At 38.7% G+C, this 24,259-nt stretch overlaps 1 protein-coding gene across 3 annotated transcripts in view; it reads right to left on the minus strand.

Annotated features, from left to right (window-relative positions):
* Positions 1-642: 642 nt before the first annotated feature.
* Positions 643-24,259, minus strand: part of dkk3b (dickkopf WNT signaling pathway inhibitor 3b) — a 31,559-nt gene continuing 7,942 nt past the window's right edge. Inside the window, exons 2-8 of one of the 3 annotated variants that reach the window (XM_057836908.1) lie at positions 24,019-24,084; positions 23,697-23,777; positions 19,980-20,072; positions 15,609-15,753; positions 11,000-11,150; positions 4,237-4,286; positions 643-1,163 (exon numbers count right to left, since the gene is read on the minus strand). In XM_057836908.1, the coding sequence (XP_057692891.1) occupies positions 4,262-4,286; positions 11,000-11,150; positions 15,609-15,753; positions 19,980-20,072; positions 23,697-23,777; positions 24,019-24,084 (561 nt within the window). In that variant the 3' untranslated portion in view covers positions 643-1,163; positions 4,237-4,261. Of the gene's footprint in view, positions 1,168-1,194; positions 4,287-10,999; positions 11,151-15,608; positions 15,754-19,979; positions 20,073-23,696; positions 23,778-24,018; positions 24,085-24,259 lie in introns of those variants that run through there. The other 2 variants (XM_057836909.1, XM_057836907.1) reach the window with 2 other exon arrangements.

The raw sequence follows: 24,259 nt of genomic DNA on the forward strand, positions 1-24,259 counted from the left end.
GCCTATCAATTTATTAGGTTCTTATTGGTGAGAAATGTAGCCCTGACCGCAAGTCACCCAGTCTGTTTGGACTTATTAGTGCCCCTTCTCCAGCAAAACGTGTACATGCAGGCTGTGCTGTTATATTCTCCCTACTAATATTGAGACCAAACCTAAGCATTTGCATTTATCCATCATAAAAAGTCAGAAATAGCGCTCTAAATTATATATTATTAAACCAAAATAAAAGTTTCTGTAAGAAAGTAATGTCTTTTTGTTTTTCAGACATCAGTATTCAAAATTAAAATTGGGACATCCCTTGTTGACAGTCAATTCACCTCCGCTTATGCTCATCAACTTCCATCTTTCCTTCACCTCTTCCTACACTCTGATGCTCTACTTTGTCTGGACAGAAATGTGGATTTATATTTTAGGGCAATTAATCAGTGTTTTTCATCTGGTAGGTTTTGACCTAAAAGTGGTTTATGTTGCTTGCTGAATAGAATAGAATAGAATAGAATGGAATAGAATAGAATAGAATAGAATAGCCCTTTATTGTCATTATACAGTTTTACAATGTAATTGTGGAGCGTCTCCCTTTATAGTGCAGGATAAGTTAAAATCTCAAAAGTGACTTGCAAGTATAAATGTTAATAAATATAAATAGCAAATGTGTATTATAGTCCAATATTCAGGCAGTGCAAATAATCGAAATGAAGTAGCAGTTTGGCAGTGAAGGTATTGAACATTGCACGTAATTAAGTATTCCACATAGAATATGTGTGAATAGAGGTGAAGTCGCAGAAGTTTGACAGTGAAGGCATTGGATATTGCACGTTAATATTGCACGTGAGTAAGTATTGCGCATAGAATATTGCATGTAAATGAATATTGGACATTGGGTGATGTGGTGTTACATATGGGAATTCAGGGTGGAGATGGCTTTAGCAAAGAAACTGTTTCTCAGTCTGTTTGTTCTTGATTTTAAACACCTATAGCGTCTCCCAGAGGGGAGCAGTTCAAAAAGCTGGAAACCAGGATGTGAGCTGTCCCTGAGGATGTTTAGAGCTCTGCTGAGGCACCGGGAGGAGTAGATGTCCATCAGGGAGTGGAGAGGAAAGCCAATGATCCTTTGTGCTGCCTTGACTGTCCTCTGAACCCTCTCCCTGTCTGCGGCAGTGCAGCTACCTTACCAGGTGGAAATACAGTATGTTAGCAGGCTCTCAATGGATGACTGGTAGAAGGCCAGCAGCACCTTTATCCTTGCTCTGAGCAAATAACTCTAATATCCATTTGCAAGAAAATGCTGTTTGGGTCAAATAGAAATTTAAAAAAAAAAAAAAAACATTTTGTTACAGATTACAGGGACTGCAGTAACAAATAAAATGCTTGTAAAACAGCTGGAAATTATGATGAGCACACATACAAAATTGTTAGAGGTTTATATCCCAAAGACAATATTCAAATACCACATATCACACAGTATTAGACAAAGCTCTTGAGCCTCTCACTCAAAACGCATTTGTCATCGTACAGTGGTCTAGAAAAGTATCTGAACCTTTTGGAATTTCACATTTCTGCATAAAATCCCCATCAAATGTGACCTGATCTTTGTCAAAATCCCACAGATGAAAAAGTGGTGTCTGCTTTAACTAAAACCACCCAAACATTTATAGGTTTTCATATTTTAATGATGATAGTATGCAAACAATGACAAAACGGCGGAAAATAAGTCAGTGAACCATCACATCTAATATTTTGCGGCCCCCCTTTGGGAGCAATAACTTCAACCAGACGCTTCCTGTAGCTGCAGATCAGTCTGGTACCTCGATCAGGACAAATCAGGGCCCATTTTTTTCTACAAAACTGCTGTAGTTCAGTTCCTGGGATGTCTGACATGAATCTTTAGGTCATGCCACAGCATCTCAATGGAGGTTCAAGTCTGGACTTTGACTTGGCCACTCCAGAACGTTTATTTTATTCTTCTGAAACCATTCTGAAGTTGATTTACTTCTGTGTTTTGGACGTATCAACTCATATGCCTATCATAGCCAAAGTTATGTGAATAAATTACCATATCAAGGTGCCATGTGCAGGAGTGAATAGAGTAATATGACCTTATTAAATAGGTGCATTCTTGTAGATTATGCTATGTAGACTTAAAACTCCAAAGTTGTTTTTTTGTTTCTTTACTGGTGAAATTTATATTGGAGCACTGCAGATCAATACTGGGGCACGTGCCCCAGTGAAATATGTCTGGTGACGCACATGCCAAATAGACACATCATATATCATGTCAGATTAGTTTTTGACATTATCACTTACCCCCATTACCTTTACCATCCCCATAGAAAAGGATAGTTTCATTTGTTCCCTGGACTTTTGTAAAGCATTTGATACAGTGGAGCACAAGTTTATTTTTCAATCCCTGAAAAAAATAGCTTTTGGATACTATTTTACGACTGCTATTAAAACAGTTTATAAACATGCCAATAGCTCTAAGATGAAGGGTGGCACTTCGGCTAGATTTAATTTATCCAGAGGTTTAAAACAGTGATGCCCCACATCAGCTTCTCGCTGACCACATTAAATACAGCTGATTGAGAGGTGTCACCTTGATTCATAGAGTTGGTTATCACACAGTTGGCAAATGAGACTACACATTTTTTTACGTGATGAAAACCAAATTCCTTTTGCATTGTAAGTTATACAAGAATTTTCCAAAACTTCTGGTCCAGTGGCGCGGGAAGAAAGATGCTGAGAGGGCTGCAGCACCCCCTGGTGTTGGTAAACGGGGGAAAAAGTGTTTCAGATTTTTGTTGTTAAAAATAAATCAATGAATAAAACACATTGAAACAATAGCATATGAAACTTTGGGGATTAAATCTATATGTTTTAAAAACTTTTTTTTGGGGTTATTAACATGGTCACCACTTGACACCTTCCTTACTACCAGGTCACATTGAATAAGGCGCTATAGGAACTGAAAAGTGTTGACAGAAGAGGCGTTAACATGGTGCAAAAACGAATTAGCAAATTTTTCTTTACAAAAACAGCAAAATTTTTTAAAATTTAAGTTGAAGTCGAAAATTTTCAACAGTTGACTTGAATACCTGTTTGGGAAGAGTAGTTGATTCACCATGTTTTTGTATTCATGAATTTTTTATTAGATTTTATTTAGATTTTCTAGTTTCCAGATTGCTTTTTTTTTTTCCATTTATCCTTGCATTCATATTTTTTCGTCTTTATTTTATATTCTATATACCAACAAAAGGACAACAGATCAAATAAAAGGCCTCAAAACTTATACAGGAAATGCCGGAACATAAGGGCTTAGGCATAGATATCGACACACTGGGATAGACCTCGACAATGACGCAACAAGGAAAGAAAAGAAACTGGGAGCTTATATACACACACACACACACACAGACACACACACACACAAGGGGTTACGAAACATCGACGAACAGATGAGCGACGCAGGAGGATGCCGGTTGGAGTATACACTAGGAGCATGCACAACAGATGAAATCAATGGGCAATCACAGGGACACACTAGGAGGTAACCAACACAAAACCTAACAGAAGATATTACTACCAAAGCATTTGTACTGTAATCATTTTCTGGGAGAAATTGAGCATTATCTGACAGAATTGCAGGGGTGCCAATACTTTTGGCCAGCAGTGTATGTATGTTAGTTTACATTGTTGCATTGAGAAATTGCTTTGAGTGACACGACGGCCCATATTGTTCATGTACTCTAACTGCTCTCTTGGACAAAACAGCATTTGTGTTGTTTCCATGATTGTTCCTAATGTACCATAATGTTAGAGTACTGTGTGAAAAGGCTTTTATATATTACAGATATATAGATTCATATTTTTTATTGATGTCATCTGTCAAGATCAGAGCACACCAAAACAAGCAAACAAAATGAGATAATCAAAGCAATCATGGCATTCTAAAACAGCAACACAAGTTTAAAAAAGTTTGAAACATACACAAATCACCCCAAAAACTGAAGCGCAGTCCTCACTGCCCTGATACAAATAAACCTTAAGCTGACCCCCTAGTGTTCAATTGTTTCCTGTCAATTTGTCTTGAGTCTTGGCATATTTTAGGACAAATAATGCATACAAAAAGAAGGCATAACTCTTTTTTGACAGTTGCAGCAGGCGGGCTATTCTTTGGTCAATCATCAATTACAGTTTCAGCAATGTTTCCAGCGAGGTTATGAATTTTAATTACTGCACCGTGCTCAGATCCCTTTTTCCGGTGCTATGGTCCACAAACAGATCCGCGTCTAATTGAAAAAACAAAAGAAGGATAGGGGAAAGAAGAGTGTTAATGAAAATATCTGTGCTTCACTCACATCCTCTATTTCAAAACCAGCATTTATTTTTATAATTTAAATTATAACCACTAGCAAAAGTATACAATCCCCAGTCTCAGAGGATGTTCACTTACTAGTTGTTGTTTAATCATGTGGGGGGGGGGAGCAGATCATTGACCTGACCCAAAACTAAGATCATTACAAATGACTTTCTGGCTTCAGGAAACACTAAAATAAATCCAGAAAAATAAATGTGGTAATGGTTACTTTTTCAGACCAAACAGAAAGATAAATAATAGAGAAATAAAGTTCCCAAAACTGACGCTTGCACTAGAATTATTAAGTTCATTAACCTTTAGTAGTGTCTACAAATTACACGGGGAGGTTTTTAAAAGGCAAGAATACTGAAGAGAAAATACTAGTCCTTCTAAAAAAAAAAAAAAAGCATATTGTGATATAGTTCATGATTTTCTGTAATGTACTGATAAACATTAGACTTTCATATACTTTAGATTCAATACACACAACTGAAGTAGTTCAAGCCTTTTATTATATTAATATTAGGGCTGTCAAACGATTAAAAATTTTAATCGAGTTAATTACAGCTTAAAAATTAATTAATCGTAATTAATCGCAATTAATCGCAATTCAAACCATCTATAAAATATGCCATATTTTTCTGTAAATTATATATATATTCTGTAAAATAATTTGTTGGAATGAAAAGATAAGACACAAGATGGATATATACATTTAACATACGGTACATAAGGACTGTAGTGGGCATTTCACTCTACTGTCATTTAAATCTGTCTATGCTGTCCTCACTCCGAAGCGTCTACTTTTTCCAAAGCTAGACAGCTAGTGAACGATGCGTTAATAATCAAACTTCTTCCTTTTTCATCTGATTTATTAATAAAATGGCCTCAAACCATTGTCCTCTTTAGACCGTAGTGAAACTACAAAAAAAGTACACAAGCATTGCATTAGCAACAACGTTAGCTTAGCACGCTATACAGGTTCACTAAACATAAACAAAAAGCGTCTCATACAAAAAAATATAACATTTCGCTTACTAACATAATATGTACATTCTTTACAACAACCATACTTACAGACAAATCCTGACCAAGGATCATATAAGCACAACATTACAACGTAGGCGTCAGCCCGAGACGTCGTGCAGCCATATTGAACTGGCAAGAAAGCAATAAACCATGTCGCAAAGCGACCACAAGAGTTCGCTGTTAGACAGCACAAAAAACCTTGCTGTAAAACTTACCAAAAGGCAGAATACTGTCTGAGCGGGACATGTGCGTTAATTGCGTCAAATATTTTAACGTGATTAATTTAAAAAATTAATTACTGCGTGTTAACGCGATAATTTTGACAGCCCTAATTAATATTGATGATTTTGGCAAAAAATATCTAAACAAATTTGCATATTTCATCCGACCACTACAAAAAAGTGTTTTTAATACAAAAAAAGTCAGTCATCAATTAATTATATCAGCTATGCACTCAATACTTGGTCGGGAATCCTTTTGCAGAAATGACTGCTTCAATGCGGCGTGGCATAGAGGCAATCAGCCTGTGGCACTGCTGAGGTGCTATGGAGGCCCAGGATGCTTCGATAGCGGCCTTAAGCTCATCCACTGTGTTGGGTCTGGTGTCTCTCAACCTCCTCTTCACAATATCCCACAGATTCTCTATGGGGTTCAGGTCAGGAGAGTTGGCAGGCTAATTGAGCACAGTAATGCCATGGTCAGTAAACCATTTACCAGTGGTTTTGGCACTGTGAGCAGGTCGTGCTGAAAAATGAAATCTTCATCTCCATAAAGCATTTCAGCAGATAGATGCATGAAGTGCTCCAAAATCTCCTGATAGCTAGCTGCATTGACCCTGCCCTTGATAAAACACAGTAGACCAACACCAGCAGCTGACATGGCACCCCAGACCATCACTGACTGTGGGTACTTAAATCTGGACTTCAGGCATTTTGGCATTTCTTTCTCCCCAGTCTTCCTCCAAACTCTGGCACCTTGATTTCCGAATGACATGCAAAATTTGCTTTTATCTGATCAAAGTACTTTGGACCACTGAGCAACAGTCAGTGCTGCTTCTCTGTAGCCCAGGTCAGGCACTTCTGCCCCTGTTCCATACACGCCTATGCACGGTGGCTCTGGATGTTTTTACTCCAGACTCAGTCTACTGTTTCTGCAGGTCCCCAAAGGTCTGGAATCAGCCCTTCTCCACAATCTCTCTCAGGGTGCGGTCACCTCTTTTGGTTGTGCAGTGTTTCCTGCCACACTTTTCCTTCCCACAGACTTCCCATTGAGGTGCCTTGATACAGCACTCTCGGAACAGCCTATTCGTTCAGAAATTTCTTTCTGTGTCTTAGCTTTTTGCTTGAGGGTGTCAATGATGGCCTTCTGGACAGCAGTCAGGTCGGCAGTCTTGCCCATGATTGCGGTTTTGAGTAATGAACCAGGCTGGGAGTTTTTAAAAGCCTCAGGAATCTTTCGCAGGGGTTTTGAGTTAATTTGTTGATTCAGATGATTAGGTTAGTAGCTTCTTTAGAGTAACTTTTCATGATATGCTAATTTTTTGAGATGGGGATTTTTGTTTTTTCTTGACTTTTTTGTCAAAAAACGCATAATAAAGGACACCACACACCCCGGCTTCCATCTGTTCAACCTGCTACCCTCTGGCAGGCGATACAGATCTATATCGGCTAGAACTAATAGACTTAGAGACAGCTTCTTCCCTAAAGCTGTCACAATACTCAACTCCAGTCTGCACTGAGTAACAATATCGTAAACTTTTTTTTTTTTTTTTTTTTTTTTTTTTTTTTCTCTCACTGTTAATAACCAATATTTATCACTGAAAGGTATCACACATCACTTTTACCTATACTACTGCCGCGATCTACAAATGGACTCGTACTGTAAAACTGAAATGTTTTATTGCACTGTTAATAACCAATACTTATTACCGATGCTGCTATCAAATATCACTTTACCCTTACTTTTTGACCCTTTTTATATTGTTTTATCTTGCGATATGTAAATATATACATATGTAGATATATAAATATTTATATATAGACTTTTTTTTTTTTTTAATTTTGCATATTGGAGACTGTATATACTATTCTGTGTGTAAGTATGTGTGCACTCTATAGGGCAGCTTTGAATTTCATAACACTTTGTGTAATGACAATAAAGGCATTCTATTCTATTCTAAAATCATCAATATTAAAACAATAAAAGGCTTGAACTACTTCAGTTGTGTGTAATGAATTTAAAATGAATGAAAGTCTAATGTTTATCAGTACATTACAGAAAATAATGAACTTAATCTCATTATGCTAATTTTTTGAGAAGGGCTAGTACAGAAAAAGGCTTAAAGGAGCTTAATGTAAGATTTGCACTTCAATTATTCATAAAATGGCCCTAATATTTCAATAGACTTTAAAAAATATATTTTCTGGAAAAAGTTCTAATACGGTTCTCAAGGGTTAAACTGCTAAGATTTTCCCATTTTAAATGTATAGCGTGTTTACGCATGCGGATATGTTTGTAATTGAAATGAATGGAGGAATAGTCTTTAAAATGAAATATTAATTGCCAGTGTGCTGACTTGTTGTCGAAAAAAAGTACTTTGGTTGCTCTCATGTCACGGCATGAGCAACTAACCTGTGTTTGTACCTTTTTATTTTTTATTTTTTTAATGGTAGGTTAATATCTTAGTGAAAATGTTTATTTGTGCACAGCAAACTATACGCTGAGAAGTGAATTCGCCGCATATGTGCGAGAGCTATCACAAGGAAACCCCAGTCAAAATTCGGACTATAAACTGCTACTTTATTCCCTCATTTTGAAGCCTGGTGCTTATATTCCACTGTGGCTTATATGTTGATTTATTTGGGTTAATAGGTAACACTTTATTAGACTGCGGCGTCATAAGCCTGCCATAAGACCGTCACAATTGTGACATGACACTATCATGGGCATTCATGAATGCTTATGACAGATGTCATTAAGTATCATCCAGCAAAATATGTAACTCCATTAATGGCCAGTTCTGGTCTTTTACATCCGTTCAAAAGTTAGATAATTTGCCGGATGAGAAAAAATTAAATCCGTCATAAGCAGTCATTAATGCTCATGGCAGTGTCAGGTCATAATTATGATCGTCTTATGACAGTTTTATGTCAAATAAAGTGTTACAGAATACTAGAGCTAGTGATTAACGAAACAACTGGAAGAGTAACTGAAGAAATAATTAGCACAAAACTTGAATTTTGATTGTTAGCAACATCTGTAGTGCTGCAATGCATGCTAGAAAGCATGTTGGATGACAGCGTTGACATCAGAGGTTGACAGTCTTATGATGCTGCTGCCAAATGAAGTAGAGCTGAAACTAATACTCGAACAACTCGAGTTTAAAAACTGACCCAAGTAATTTTATTCACCTCGAGGAATCGTTTAATTTTTCCAGCTCTAAGCATCACGTTTTGCCCGACTACTTTTAATGCGAGACAACGCGCTGACGTCATGTGCGTAGAGGACGAAGCAATAAATACCCGACTGCAGTCGACAACCGCTAAATACTACGCCCGCATGACGGTGGTAGCAGGTAGCTTCTGATGCTACGGTGGTAGCAGTCTAGATAGCGGCTGACGCGTCTCTTAGATAACATTTATATATAACAAGATGCGAAATGACAGAGTTGGCGGCGTTAGTAAACAGCCGCCATCTTAAAGCAGTATCATTTAATCTGTGAAAATATAGCGCTGTAGAGTGATGAGGGTGTAAAATAAAAACTTAATAATGCTAACTGTCAATTTTAGCTTAGTAGTCATTGCTGGATAAAACCACAAGTAGCACTGGTCCCTAATGTGATCCAACACAGCAGGTATCATATATTTATGTTGAAAACAGAAAAGATTAAAAATCCTATCAGGACTTACAGTTTAGACTAACTTAAAACTTAACTAGAACCTAAAAATAGCTTGACACAAATGGAAATTCAATTGAACCAAGTGGGAAAAACACCTAACTTTTAAGTGATGTGTGTTATCAAGCGTCATGACATTTTTAGGTAAGAAATATACATATATTTTTATAAGAACTAGAAGTTTTTTGAGTGAAAGCAGTGAATTAGTCTTTTTTTTTAATTTTTATTCTAGTCACATCTGAGATGCAATTGTTGGCTGTTTTCAATGATGTACATCGAAAATAAAGGCATTGATTGACTGAAAATGGTTCAATATTAGATGAAATGTCTTGTTTTCTCATGTATATTTATAATTGCTCTTTTCCTAAGAAAAAATGTTTTATCCGATTACTCGATTAATCGATAGAATTTTAAGTCGATTACTCGAAAACTAAAATATTCGATAGCTACAGCCCTAAAATAAAGTGTTACCGGTCAATATCTTTTGGTGTAAATATCCCATAATACAGTGAGGACAGATGTGGCTTATAGTCCAGTGCCGCTTATCTATGAACAAATGCCGTTTTCGTGTCAAATTTAGTGGGTGGAGGCATATAGTCAGGTGCCCCTTATAGTCCGAAAATTACGGTACTCCCACTCCCGTTTTTTTTTTTTTTTTCAGCTGACTTTTTTCAATTGCTCATTAGGAAAGTCAATTGATCATTGCCAACAAATTTGATTACCGATTTTTGCCAGAAGCTATGAGCAGTCACTTTTGGGTCTTTGTGTGCGATGTGAGGCTACGCGTGCGCCAGTGATTAAAGCACGAGAGAGAGAGCGAGAGAGAGAGTTCACTGCTATAGACAGGTGTAGTCGCTGAATCAATAATAGTTACGTGAGCGTTGGATTGTCTTCAGTCATGTGTGTTGTTAAATCCAGTGTGCCTTCATCAGAATTGCTACACGCTCGTTCTGAAGTTGTTTTCCATTGATGTCCCACGTCAGATCAAGTACAGTGTATTTGAGCCCCTGCATGAGTAGTTTGGAGTTTAATCAAGCGAACAGTATACAATTAAGTAGTATTTAAATGCATACATGTGCATTTGGTGTTGTTTATATGTTTATAGCACGACCACTTCCTCTTTTTGTCACTTTTTTCACGACTTCCACACCCCCTTTGCCAGTCGCCATTTAATCCGGCCAGGAGCGACTTCGCTCGGCTTGGTCGCCTCTTGAATTGGCCCTCTCACCTGGCTCTTAATTGATTCCACACAATAGGAGGCGTGAGACCCATTTTTCGAGTGCCCCAAATTTGCCGTGATGTGAGTGTCTAGGTCCACCGAACAGAATGCTATGACGGCTCTAAGGCTATGTTAAATATTAATGCTATTTTTGTGTTTAAAATGGCTTCTCAAAAAGTAAGTAAATTTATTGTTTTCATGTATTGTATCCTTACTTGCACACTTCTTTTCGGCTTTTCCCTTCAGGGGTCGTCACAGCGAATCAGTTGTCTCCATCTAACTCTCCTCTGTATCCTCTGTGCTCTCACATCAACTACCTTCATGTCCTTTTTAATTACATCCATAAACCTCCTGCCTGGCATATGAAAATCCAGCATCCTTTTGCCAATATCCTCACTATCTCTCCTCTGGACATGCCCAAACCGTCTCAGTCTGGCCTCTCTGACTTTCTCTCCAAATCTTCTAACATGTACTGTCCCTCTGATATGCTTTTTAACCTTACCCATGAGTTTGGCACTGCAGGTCATTGGCACAGGGACAGTAGTCGCGAGGACCCTCATGGTCCCAGGCAAGCATGTCCATTAATAGGTTAGGCTGGTTTAGGCAGGCCTCCCCTTTTCCTGGCTTGGGGTTGCAGACAGGAAATAAAAGCTCTGGACAGAATAAGACAAACATATATTTTAAAACATTTAACACGGTGCGAAATTACTTCATTTGCTAGAAACAACAACCTCTGGTCCCTTTTTTTGAATCTACACCATATTCAAATGTATTTCCGCACCTGCCTTGAATGACATATGAACTTAAGTGACAGGCCATTCCATATCTACGGGTTTTCGTATGATTTAATCCAGTCCTATGTGGCTATGTTTTTGACCCTTTCAATCTATCTTTAACATTTATTTTTGCCTGGCATTGGGAGCCAGGTTCTGCAGTGTCCCCTTGCCACCATTATGCAACAAATATGTTCAAACACTGACCGGTTACGACTGCAGTCAGGTCAGCCTCCAGTCAGACAGACAAAGGGTCGTTTACATGGTGACACTACGAGAATACGACACATTTCATGTTTGCATTTACATGGTTCTGTCTTGGTTCCGTCTCCATTCGAACAATGTCGCAATTCCGTGTGAAACTGATGTAGTATTCATGTCAGGCCCTAGGGGTCAGTGCAGTTTTACAAGGCAACAGCCAATGATGTTCCTTCTTGACAACAACCTCCCCAGGCCAGAAGACTGAATACCCGCCCACTCCAACCAATGGCATCTATGTGTTTTTATTCTTTTGCTTCAAAAGGCACAAAAAAGCAAACATAAAATATATTTGAATTAAAAATATTAATAAGAACAATAAACTAAAGCCAATGTTCCACCACGTTTGTTGTTTTGAATGTTTACTAGTAGCGGCTGCGCATTCCCAAAACTGTTGTGTGTGAGTCTGATGTCATGGGAGCCAGAGCATTCCATTCAGAGGTGGGTGGAGTAGCCAAAAATTTTACTACAGTGAGAGTAGCGTTACTTCCAGATAATATTACTCAAGTATAGTAGTCATCCTGAAATTTACTCAAGTAAAAAAGTATTCGTTGAAAAGAATACTCAAGTAATAAGCAACATTGTAACTGCTTAGAATGTTTTTTTTTTTTGTTAAGTAATGGTATTTTCTTTTTCAGCTCAACGTCATCTATATGAACTGTTATTATTATACTGTACTATAACCTATTACATGACCATATTAGGCCGAAAGATGACAGAAAAATTCAGACCAGAACACTTGAAACATCATCTGTACTTTAATTTTAAATCATTAGTAACCATTTTATCTTAGTTGTGCCTTATTGAGATGACAATATCAACCATTAGTTGTTTTTGGGACAAAATTACTATCCTGACACAGTACAGTATTTTGAACCACTTTTGTAATTGTTTTGACTCCTTTCCCCTCCCTTAAAGACCAAATGTGAAGTAAGGTTGGCCAACCATGTTTTTGAATAGTATCAATGGCTAAACAATTATAAGCATATTTTCATTATTTATTTTAAACTCAACCCTTCCAGATTCTTTGTTTAACCCATAGCAACGCCCTTGACAAAGAAAATGCTTTTCTTCGACAATCTTCGGAAATTACGTCACACCGAGAACTGTGAGTATTGTTGCATTGCTTCTCGGTAAGATGCCACGGCGGTGTGTGGCGATGTGTTGCTCTCAATCTATAGAAAAGTTGTATGAGTGGCTGAAGGATAGCAGGGCACGTAAATGGACATCTTTTGTTCGCACTAAGCGAATGAATTTCACGCCATCATCGAGTCGTGTTCTCTGCTACAAAGACTTCGAAGATGCCTGCTTCCTAAACCGGTCTGCTTTTGACCAAGGATTTGCAATAAAGTGTGATTTTTGGATAGATGACTGATGACTTTGTCAAAGCGGAGCTGCCAACTGTTGTGGAACATTGCTTAATTTGTAAATCATAAGGTGCTGGAACGCAAAGTACATATGACAGCGCAGGGATGACGGCACGTGGCCTGGTCCCGGAACATATTGTAATAGCCTGAATAGGGAAATCGAACGGAGAGGAGTAAATGATGGCTTCCTTCACTTTATTGTGGCAACAGTTAAATAACAAATAATAAAAATAACAGCGGACTGCGGCAACATGCGACCGCCAACTTCACTCTCACGCCGCATTCTTCTCCTCACTTCCCGCTACGTCACCACTCTGCTGTCCGATGGCCCCTTCACGGGCCCGCATCCAGTTACGGACATTACATTATGCAGAAAATGGTGCTGAAAACAAAACGCAAATGCCCACTTGCTATGCTGTGGGACTTTCCTTTTTTTCTTTCTTTTCTATGTGCTTTTCTGACTCGTTTTGAACAAACTTCCTTCTTTTTGAAAAAAGACAGTAAATGCAACAGTCTTTGGCATGTTGAAATACCGTTTGATCCTGGCTGCTTGCTCCCAAGATGCTGCAAGTTTTTTTTTGTTTTGTTTTTGTTTTTTAAATGTCAGGAGTGTGATTTGTTGGTCCAGCGTCACAGTGCATCAACAAATCTCCGACTCTTTCATATGTAATATTCTGATATAATGTTTTTCGAGGCACCCTGAAGTGCACGCAACGTTACTCTTGTTTTGGTCACGTGACGCGGGAGTGTGATAGAGAAGCACAGGCTCTATCTATCGCTCCGCACAGCCTGCCGAGAGCCCCAAGCTGTGTTCGTCCTGTTAGCTCCATGTGTTAATAAACAAACAAAGTTGTCAGCCCGTCGTGTGTTCGATACCTTTGTCAACAAAAAGCTCATAACAAGACACTATGCACGATCCGTTTAAGAGACGCTGGAACTGGAGAGTAGTAGGATGTGAGGGGGATATGAGCGAGAAGCAAAACTTTGCAGTCGAATGTGGCGGCAGTCCGCTATTATTTTGTTTTCTTATTGTTGCCACAATGAAGTGGAGAAAGCCATCAACGACTCATCCCCTTCTTTCTCCCCAACATTTTTATATTATTTTTATTTTATATGCACGAGAGCTGCCGGATCTGCCAAAATGAACATGAAGTCTGATTATTATTTTGTTTTAAACAATGTCATCAGATAGACAAAAACATAAAATTATGTGCAAATGCCTGCATCTTCAAATCCTGAAAATAATAACAGCTTATATTTTACCAATCTTGTAATCTCGATGGGTCTTGTCTCCATTCCATGTCAGGTAGTCTAGGCACATTGTTTGCATCCTGATTAGCGTCTGGCTAGTACATGTTAGGTCCAACATAAAATTCCAACCTCCTCTTCTTCCTCCAACTCTTCAAAAACTTGGATCTCCTCCCTTGCGTCGATCTGTCGCTTATGTCGCTGTTTGAATCATTGTTTCAAGGGCTTTGTATGGCGGCCATATGGAGCGCTGCTATCGCTGTTCTCGGTGTGACGTATCACTTCCGGGTTCGTCCCCTTTCAGGCTCGAACTTCGGAAGCGCGATTATTTTGTCAAATATACAACATGTAAATTATTTTTTCATGCTTTATTGGTTGAACAATGTTTAATTACTTTACTTGTGACCCTATTTGGCATGTTATGAAATTACTTCACATTTGGTCTTTCATGCACTCTCGAGTGATCAAAATTTGACTGAAATTAAACACAATTTTCTTGTCCCTTCCAAAGAGCATGAGTGCCCTCTAGTGGAGAAAAAACATTGTTACTTTTGATTAGTATAGTGGAGCATGTGGTTATTGTTGGGACATCACATTGGTGAAATGAGAGAGCCTCTGTCGGCATCTCTGGCAGAAATAAAGTCAATATGTAAAATAAAGAGGAAAAATGTAACGACTCTATAGTGTAGCCCAAAGAAGCGGAGTAAGAGTAGCATTTCTTTTTCACAAATCTACTCAAATAAAAGTAAAAAGTGTTGCATGGTAAAACTACTCTAAGAAGTACATTTTCCTCAAAAAGTTATTCAAGTAAGTGTAACAAGGAGTAAATGTAACGCTTTACTACCCACCTCTGATTTTATTCATAAGGTTTCGGAGCAATCCCTGCAATTGAATCGTTCTGCGGAATCAAAAGTGTGTGTCTTCGTCTTTTGTTTTTGCCGTCAAGGTGTAAAGGTGAGGCCATTCAGCAAAACAATTCTTATATCTTGTTGTCGCAGCGTCACCATGTAAACGGCCCAAAAGTCTAAGCCAGTTGCCACATTGGGATCCTTCATATCACCAATTATGGGTTAATGGACTGTACAGACGGCAATCAAATTCCAACAAATATAACTCATGTCAGATCTAAAACCACAAATAAAAGTGATCAGACTTGAAAGCTTCCATGTGCCTTGTTAGACCATCGTGAAAGAATCTTACTTCAGTCAGTAAAAAGCAAAAAGATGCAATTGGGGAGGCTTCAAGCTAAAGGTCTGAAATTAATGCAACCTTAATTGACCACAGGTATAAATGTGAGTGTGAATGATTTGCCCTTCAGTAGGCGTGGACCACTATAGCTAAAAGACAGCTGGGACAAACTCCAGCACTCTTGTGACCTTGAACAAAATATATGTCAGAAAGTATATGGCTATAACGGGTTGACTCTTTAGTTGGTTTCTAGGATGTTTGACAGTAAAGAGGTTACCTCGTTGAAAGGCACAGCAGAGGTCCAGTTTGCAGTCATTCTGACCCTGACAGATTGTTCCTTCTGTTCCCTCAGTGGCATTCACCGTACACTGGCCCCAAACACACATCTGACTTGAGCAACACTCTTCGTTCTTTGTGCAGGGCTAAGTAGGTAAAGACAATTAGAGATGAAAACTTTAATGGAAAGATTTTGAAGAACCTAACTAAATCCACAAATAGCCGCAGTGATTCTATGGATGATGCACAGAATTGATGAGGTACACCGATGTCTTTTTTACAAGCAGCATAAATGACTATAAATTTACACAATTTGACAACAGGGCAACTGGAAGGAACTGCACTTCAGTGAAGCAACAATTTGATGTGATGTAATTACAAGTCACTTTAGCTGCCTCAATCTTTGATTTCATCATGTGTAAGATGCAAACAAAGACACATGATTAAGATACACAGTCTATATTAGACTGTATGTATGTACAGACTGTATGTATGTATAGACATGTGCCGATTACCGGTTTCAAGGTATACCGTGGTATGAAAACATCACAGTTTCAAAACCGCAAAAAATTTCCGTCATACCGTCTATAAGGTATTAGCTACAGTGCCTTGCAAAAGTATTCGGCCCCCTTGAATCTTGCAACCTTTCGCCACATTTCAGGCTTCAAATATAAAGATATGAAATTTAATTTTTTTGTCAAGAATCAACTACAAGTGGGACACAATCATGAAGTGGAACAACATTTATTGGATAATTTAAACTTTTTTAACAAATAAAAAACTGAAAAGTGGGGCGTGCAATATTATTCGGCCCCTTTACTTTCAGTGCAGCAAACTCACTCCAGAAGTTCAGTGAGGATCTCTGAATGATCCAATGTTGTCTTAAATGACCGATGATGATAAATAGAATCCACCTGTGTGTAATCAAGTCTCCGTATAAATGCACCTGCTCTGTGATAGTCTCAGGGTTCTGTTTAAAGTGCAGAGAGCATTATGAAAACCAAGGAACACACCAGGCAGGTCCGAGATACTGTTGTGGAGAAGTTTAAACTTGCCGGATTTGGATACAAAAAGATTTCCCAAGCTTTAAACATCTCAAGGAGCACTGTGCAAGCCATCATATTGAAATGGAAGGAGCATCAGACCACTGCAAACCTACCAAGACCCGGCCGTCCTTCCAAACTTTCTTCTCAAACAGGGAGAAAACTGATCAGAGATGCAGCCAAGAGGCCCATGATCACTCTGGATGAACTGCAGAGATCTACAGCTGAGGTGGGAGAGTCTGTCCATAGGACAACAATCAGTCGTACACTGCACAAATTTGGCCTTTATGGAAGAGTGGCAAGAAGAAAGCCATTTCTCAAAGATATCCATAAAAAGGCTCGTTTAAAGTTTGCCACAAGCCACCTGGGAGACACACCAAACATGTGGAAGAAGGTGCTCTGGTCAGATGAAACCAAAATTGAACTTTTTGGCCACAATGCAAAACAATATGTTTGGTGTAAAAGCAACACAGCTCATCACCCTGAACACACCATCCCCACTGTCAAACATGCTGGTGGCAGCATCATGGTTTGGGCCTCCTTTTCTTCAGCAGGGACAGGGAAGATGGTTAAAATTGACGGGAAGATGGATGCAGCCAAATACAGGAACATTCTGGAAGAAAACCTGTTGGTATCTGCACAAGACCTGAGACTGGGACGGAGATTTATCTTCCAACAGGACAATGATCCAAAACATAAAGCCAAATCTACAATGGAATGGTTCAAAATTAAACGTATCCAGGTGTTAGAATGGCCAAGTCAAAGTCCAGACCTGAATCCAATCGAGAATCTGTGGAAAGAGCTGAAGACTGCTGTTCACAAACACTCTCCATCCAACCTCACTGAGCTCGAGCTGTTTTGCAAGGAAGAATGGGCAAGAATGTCAGTCTCTCGATGTGCAAAACTGATAGAAACATACCCCAAGCGACTTGCAGCTGTAATTGGAGCAAAAGGTGGCGCTACAAAGTATTAACGCAAGGGGGCCGAATAATATTGCACGCCCCACTTTTCAGTTTTTTATTTGTTAAAAAAGTTTAAATTATCCAATAAATTTTGTTCCACTTCACGATTGTGTCCCACTTGTTGTTGATTCTTGACAAAAAAATTAAAATTTTATATCTTTATGTTTGAAGCCTGAAATGTGGCGAAAGTTTGCAAGGTTCAAGGGGGCCGAATACTTTTGCAAGGCACTGTATGTCTTTTATGTCCCAAAAATGTAGGGGGAAGTCCCTCGCTTGCTCAGTGTCAGTGAGTCACTACACGATGGCTGGAGGAGGTGAAACTTAAGAATTTTTTCCCCTATCGAAGAAAACGAAATCGCTGGTATGGGAATACTCTGGCTTCAAAAAAGTTACAGACGGCCGCGGCTTAGAAGAGGAGGGGCAACCGACATGTAAAACACATTTACGGAGGGTGGCTGCCGAGGAAGCAATACTTTCAAGAGAATTTCGCATTTATACAAAATTAAAGGTTAGTAAACACTGTCAAGAACGTTTCCCAACAGCTACGAGAGTTAACTGCAGCATATTTAGTGTGTCTAGGCCTAGGAGTGGGAACCTATTGGTACCTCACGATACGATATGATTTGCGATACAAATCTCACAATAACGATGATCTGACGATATAGCGATACAACGATTTTCGATACATTGGTCCGGAAATCATTCTAGGATATTCTACAAAAACTAATAAACAGATAAACAAGCTTCTGCTGTGAATTGGAATGAGTTTATCACTAGTAGACGTCCAATCCATTTGAACTGGGAGGGTGGCCATTCCTCCCACTTCAAACGGATTGAACGTCTATAGCTGTCAGTGGCAGCTAATGCCAGGCAATTAGTAATTTTGGGCCATTTAAGGTCATTTACCTGTTGATTTTCAGTTACTTCCTGTTGATTTTGGGGTATTTTATGGGTCACTTGCTGTTTATTTTGCATTACAGAACAGGATGCGACCTGGGAATCACCCAAATGAATAGGCAGTGACTTAAACTCAACAGGAAATGACCTGTAAATGCCCCGAAAATCAGACTGGTTTCGAATGAACGAACGTTCCCAGCCTAAATGGATTGGACGTCGAGGACCGTCAATGGCAGCCTTACCAACCAACTTGTTGGTTGCTTTTTTTTCTTTTTCTTTTTTTTTTTTTGTGCGCGCATAAAAAAGTTAGCAAACGCCACAGAAGCCACGTCTGCTCATTACTGCACAACACCAGCATATGACAATCGACTTTCAGAAACAGGACGAGTTTGAAGCACAGCGCTCTTAATTTGCCAGGCAATGTTCATCATATCAGCTGTCTGTTGTCAAAGCGAGGTTGTTCGTAGCAGCCAAGTCAGTAACAATGTTTTGGCGGACTTCGTTGTAAATATCCGGTGTTGTGCCGAAAAATAGCTGCCCCGCGTGAAAGGCCACACCTGACGGGAGCACCCACACGTCAACAACACCGGCACGCCGGAGATGGTCCGCAGTCAATCCGGAGCACTGACGCGACCGGTGTACGTTGAACAATAGGATATAATGGGAACGATTGGATCCGGCGCTATTTTTTGCCGGACCTGGAACGAAAATGCATTTTGCGTAGTTGGTAACAAGGAATCCAAACTTTTAACAGCACGTCTGCCGCACGCGCGCTCGCACGTGCACGTGAGGCGATAAATCGCAGCGGAAAAATTACCACATAAATCATCATATCATTTTTATTTATCGTGCGATAAATGGAATTATTGCATATTGCGACAGGCTTAATTGACACCTTTTAAAACGATATCTTGATTCTTGGCAGGAGCATATCGATAACCTTTTTGGGATACAAAGTATCACGATATATCACCATTTCGATATTTTGTCACACCCCTTTGTCTAGCGGTGGTAAAATGTGTTTTTCTCTCTCTGGCAACTGTCTGTGTTAAGAGAGCGTGTGTAAAATGTAAACTTGATACGAGTCATACACATGTGCTTTTCATGGTAAATAATTCAATTATTTTTGTTCTAATGGTAATTATGTTGAGCTGTGGCAATGGGTTTGGGATCACCTGAAGGGCTGCATTTATTTTAATTTTATTTAGAATGTTTCTGTTATTTATTTATTTTTTCAATTAACATTATACTTATGTTTGCTGATATATTTTGAAAAATAAAAATCCTGTTCAATGTAAAAAAGTTTTTTTTTTTTTTTTTTAAACCCAGACACAAAGTAACACATTTTAGAGCTGTGATTGCAATACCAGGATATTTTGGCTTAAGGTTATCATAACGTCAGAATCTCATACCGGCACATGCCTAGTCTATATGTGTGTGTGTGATTAAATAACAACAGAGTCTTCCCACCATATCAGTTGGTATGCAAGGGAGGCACTTGGAGCTGTCAGTCCCGTAGAGACAATACTTCAGTTCACCACAGTCCTCGTCCACCATGCACTCCTTTGGTGTAAAATACATGTATAATCATTAATAGGGCAAAGAAATTAAGCATGCACCTTGCTTGGACTACTAGTTTGACTTTGTTAGTTAGGCTTTTGTAGCTTTCAGGTACATAACGCAAATCTGAAATTTGCTGCTCTGCATTCTCTAATTCATCTCTTTATCCTATGCTCAGCCTTTACTTTGGGTACGGTCTGCTTTCACATCTATATCACTGGCCTGTGCTTTTTGTTGCTGTTGTTTTTTTACATGTCATCTTAATTATTAACTTACAGTATATCCATGAGTAAAATGGCATTGAGGACTGAGGCTCAAAAGCACAGGGCAGTGTTACAAACGTTAAAGTAGACTGGACCTAAAAAAACATTGCAATGATGAATTTATTTTAAAACTATGTTTATTTGTGTCTTTGTGTGAGTGTGTGTGGGGCTGAGGGACACAAACCCACAATGTCCAGAAGGTGAGAAGAGCATAGCTGTCCAGAACCGCAGAACTGAGTTCAGATTACGTCAGTATTTTGTTGTACAGTATTTTTTCAGTACTCAAAATTCAAGACTTTCTGACACTTTAATTTTGGCTGCCTTTTCTCAACACTATATAGTACCATACTGTACTGTAATTCATCACATCATCCAACACATCTGATTTTGAAGTTCTGTGTCTACTCCATAACTACACAAAAACACATCTAGTAGAGAATGTAGCAGTGAAAGCAAAGATATTTTAATGCATTTAGTGAATTTGCTAGACTGTAAATCAGGGGTCGAGAACCTTTATGGCTGAGAGTGCCATGAACACCACATATTTTTAAATGGACAGTAATTCCGTGAGAGCCATACAATATGTTTACTAGAAATACAATAATGTGTGCATTTTGTGTAATTCCACCACTTTCAAAGTACAATAAGTCTGAATTCTTTTTAATAACATAGTTGTGCTGTTGCTAATCAATGATGGGTATTTCTTACGATTAATGCGACTTCTGGTGCTGCATGGTGTTGCTGATGGCTTTGTAGGGAAGCTTCATGCAGGCGTTGAGAAACTTATGCACGGAGCACCATCAGTGCACACCGAAACAAGTTTATCCATCGGTAGATCTTTTTCTTTACCGAACTCAGTGAAGGACTTGAATAAATCCTCCCCTCTTGTTGTCCGTTTCATAGTCAAAACCTTGCAATAACGATGAACTGCGATAAATAGCTTACGTCTGTGGACTCATCCAAAGCACGAGAAAAAAACGTAGTCGCATTTATGTCCTGCTGAAAAGTACGATACTCCTCGTCTTTTTTTCTTTTTGCCATCTTCTCAAAAGGGTTTCCAGAATTACATGACAACGGGGAAAAGAAAACTGAAAATGAGTTTACTTCCTGATCTCACACACACGCGCACATAGGCCGCAATTTTCAACAGCAAAATACTGCAACCCCACTTGAACAGTGTCTCTACCTCATCTGCGTTGCCTATGCGATTGGTAGATAGATAAATAGACAGATAAAACGACTAGTATGTTTGCCCTGGGCTCACGCAGCCAATGGCATGGGACTTGGGGGAGGGTCTAACGTAGCACATCTAGGTTGCTATTTGATGATATCTAGTGCGAAGTATGGGAGGGTTGTCGGAGCATTAAAAAAAGTTAACATACGCCGCAAAAGTCATGTCAGCTCATTACTGCACAACACCAGCGTATGACTGGTGACCATCGCCGTTTCGCAAAAAAAATGCACAAAGGAGTATAACGAAGCTTTAAAAAAAAAAAAAAAATTAAAGACTTGTCTGTGAGCCAGATGCAGCCGTCAAAAGAGCAATATCTGCCTTGCGAGCCATAGGTTCTAGACCCCTGCTGTAAATCCTGCTGTGCCTGATAGTTATAAACATCTTAATTATTAGTGAAACACATAATAATGAATTTATCATGAAGCACTGTGTCACACTACACACAACATTACTCAACTGTCAATTTACAGTAAATAAAGCACACTTGGCTCATTGACACCATCAGCTCAAAAATGTACTGCTTTTTTGAACTACTTTTATTTCCACACAAGTACAACTTCATTTACTGTTAGCATTGTAAATTTTGACGAACAAGTCTCTCGTTTCGGAACTTTCTTCAAAACAAGATGTCAAGCCCAACAGTAGCAGGGCCATATGGAGCCAGGTTATTCATGTGATAGCTGATTTGAGGCAATTTAATTTTTTTGAAGAAAAAAAATATATACAGTATATTAGGCACAGCTTTCATGAACCAATTTACTCTGGGTTGCCCCAAGAAATGAAAAACATGTTCATCAGGCACCATTTCAGTTTTGCAGGCTGCAGTTCATGTCTCAAAACGAGTGAGCCCTCACGCTCCCCTGGCCACTGTCAGTAAGTGGAGAAACTAACTGAATATAAGTAGCCTGCTTAAGGTCCCACCATATAAAACCTAACGTAGGTGATTATCTGGTGTTAGCCTCTTAACATTGTGTTGACTGGTTTGTTACCAAGTTTTATATTATGCACATTTCCCTAGCTTGTTAATAGCCATAATTGTTGTTAAGATAACAAGAACAAAAGAGATTGCAATCCCACAACGACGTATCTACAGACAGTTCATATCCTTTTAGAAGAATCCTCCCTTGCACTGTTCCTAACCTGAATTTCTTTCAGTTCCCTCCACCCCCTAAAGCATAAGGTCTTGAAGTAATAAAATGCACTGGAAACTATAAGTAAGGGCCAGACAACCCTGTAATTACTTTAAAATGGTCCAGAGAATACCGCTGATGTTAGTAACATGCACAGTAGCATTTATCAATCTAATCTAGCAAATACTGTAATTCCTAAAAAGGAAAAGTTACATCACAAATGCATGAAAGTGGGAAAAATTAAGGCTTTGCAGAATTGTCACCCCTCACTTTGATTTAATGTTTAATGAGATAAACACTGTTATACAAATGCTCATTGTCAAAGAATTGAACACTCTCTTCTACCAAATGGCTGCAATCCTAGCTCAACATTTTTCTTGCATCAATCTCTCATGATGCAAGAACTTTGATTACAGCTGCCAGAAAGCAAAATACCTAAATTTCAGTTATTTAAAATGGTAAAACCCCAAAGTTCATGGGTCAGCACGTTTGCGCTGATGCCATTTTCACTTTGGCATCTCTACTTGAATGCTTGCATGTGTGTTATTTAAATTAAGATATACAGTACAGTACATTAGTGTGCAGTTGAATTTCCATCTGAGGGATTTCAATGTGTATAACAAAACACAGACAACGTCTGACCTCAATCATACTTGCTGCTTGATGACATATGACGAAAAATGACACATATACATATGGGGCTGTGTCCACTGTAAGAAATGTCTCAATAACGCAGACACAGTCTGATGACAATGCAATCAACCAAGAATCCTTTTCAGAATATTCTATTTTATTATTAAATGGTTGTTAATATTACCAGAATAAAGTAGCAGTATTTGCTGAAACATTTTTTGGGCCCGAATCTGTGACTTTTAGAACCAGTAACAGGATTCCTAAACACTTAGTCAGCGGCAACAGAGCTCCAAGATATTGCTCCCACTTGTGCCGTTGTTTTATCTAAATCTCTTTTAGATGGAGCACAGAGTAGCATAAAACTCACATGATACACACTGTTCCACTCGCCTGAGATCTCCACACCGATATGGGATGATCTTCTCTCACCGGTTGTACTATTACTTTCCTATAATTAAAAAAGAAAGAAAGAAAGAAAGAAAGAAAGAAAGAAAGAAAGAAAGAAAGAAAGAAAGAAAGAAAGAAAGAAAGAAAGAAAGAAAGAAAGAAAGAAAGAAAGAAAGAAAGAAAGAAAGAAAGAAAGAAAGAAAGAAAGAAAACGGATGAGTATTCTTGTTTAGAAAAAAAAAAAAAAAGCTGAAATAATACAGCGCCTTCCTGGCTGCGATGCAGATGCATTTGAGCAGTACCTTGCCAATCTGAATGGTTATCCCTTGATGCTGATTTTCCAGTGACCTCGCACTCTCCGTTGTTATCTGGGTGTGAGAACAAACTTGAAAAGTACACAGGCAGCCAGAATAAGTACACCAGAAGTGGGTAGAGTAGCCAAACATTTTACTCAAATCAGAGAAAAAGAGTATTCGGTGAAAAAAATAAGCATGTAATGAGTAAATGTTTATCAGTTAATATTTTCACTGAATACTTTTTATA

This window comes from Corythoichthys intestinalis, chromosome 5 (assembly GCF_030265065.1).
Source record: "Corythoichthys intestinalis isolate RoL2023-P3 chromosome 5, ASM3026506v1, whole genome shotgun sequence".
Taxonomy (NCBI): Eukaryota; Metazoa; Chordata; class Actinopteri; order Syngnathiformes; family Syngnathidae; genus Corythoichthys; species Corythoichthys intestinalis.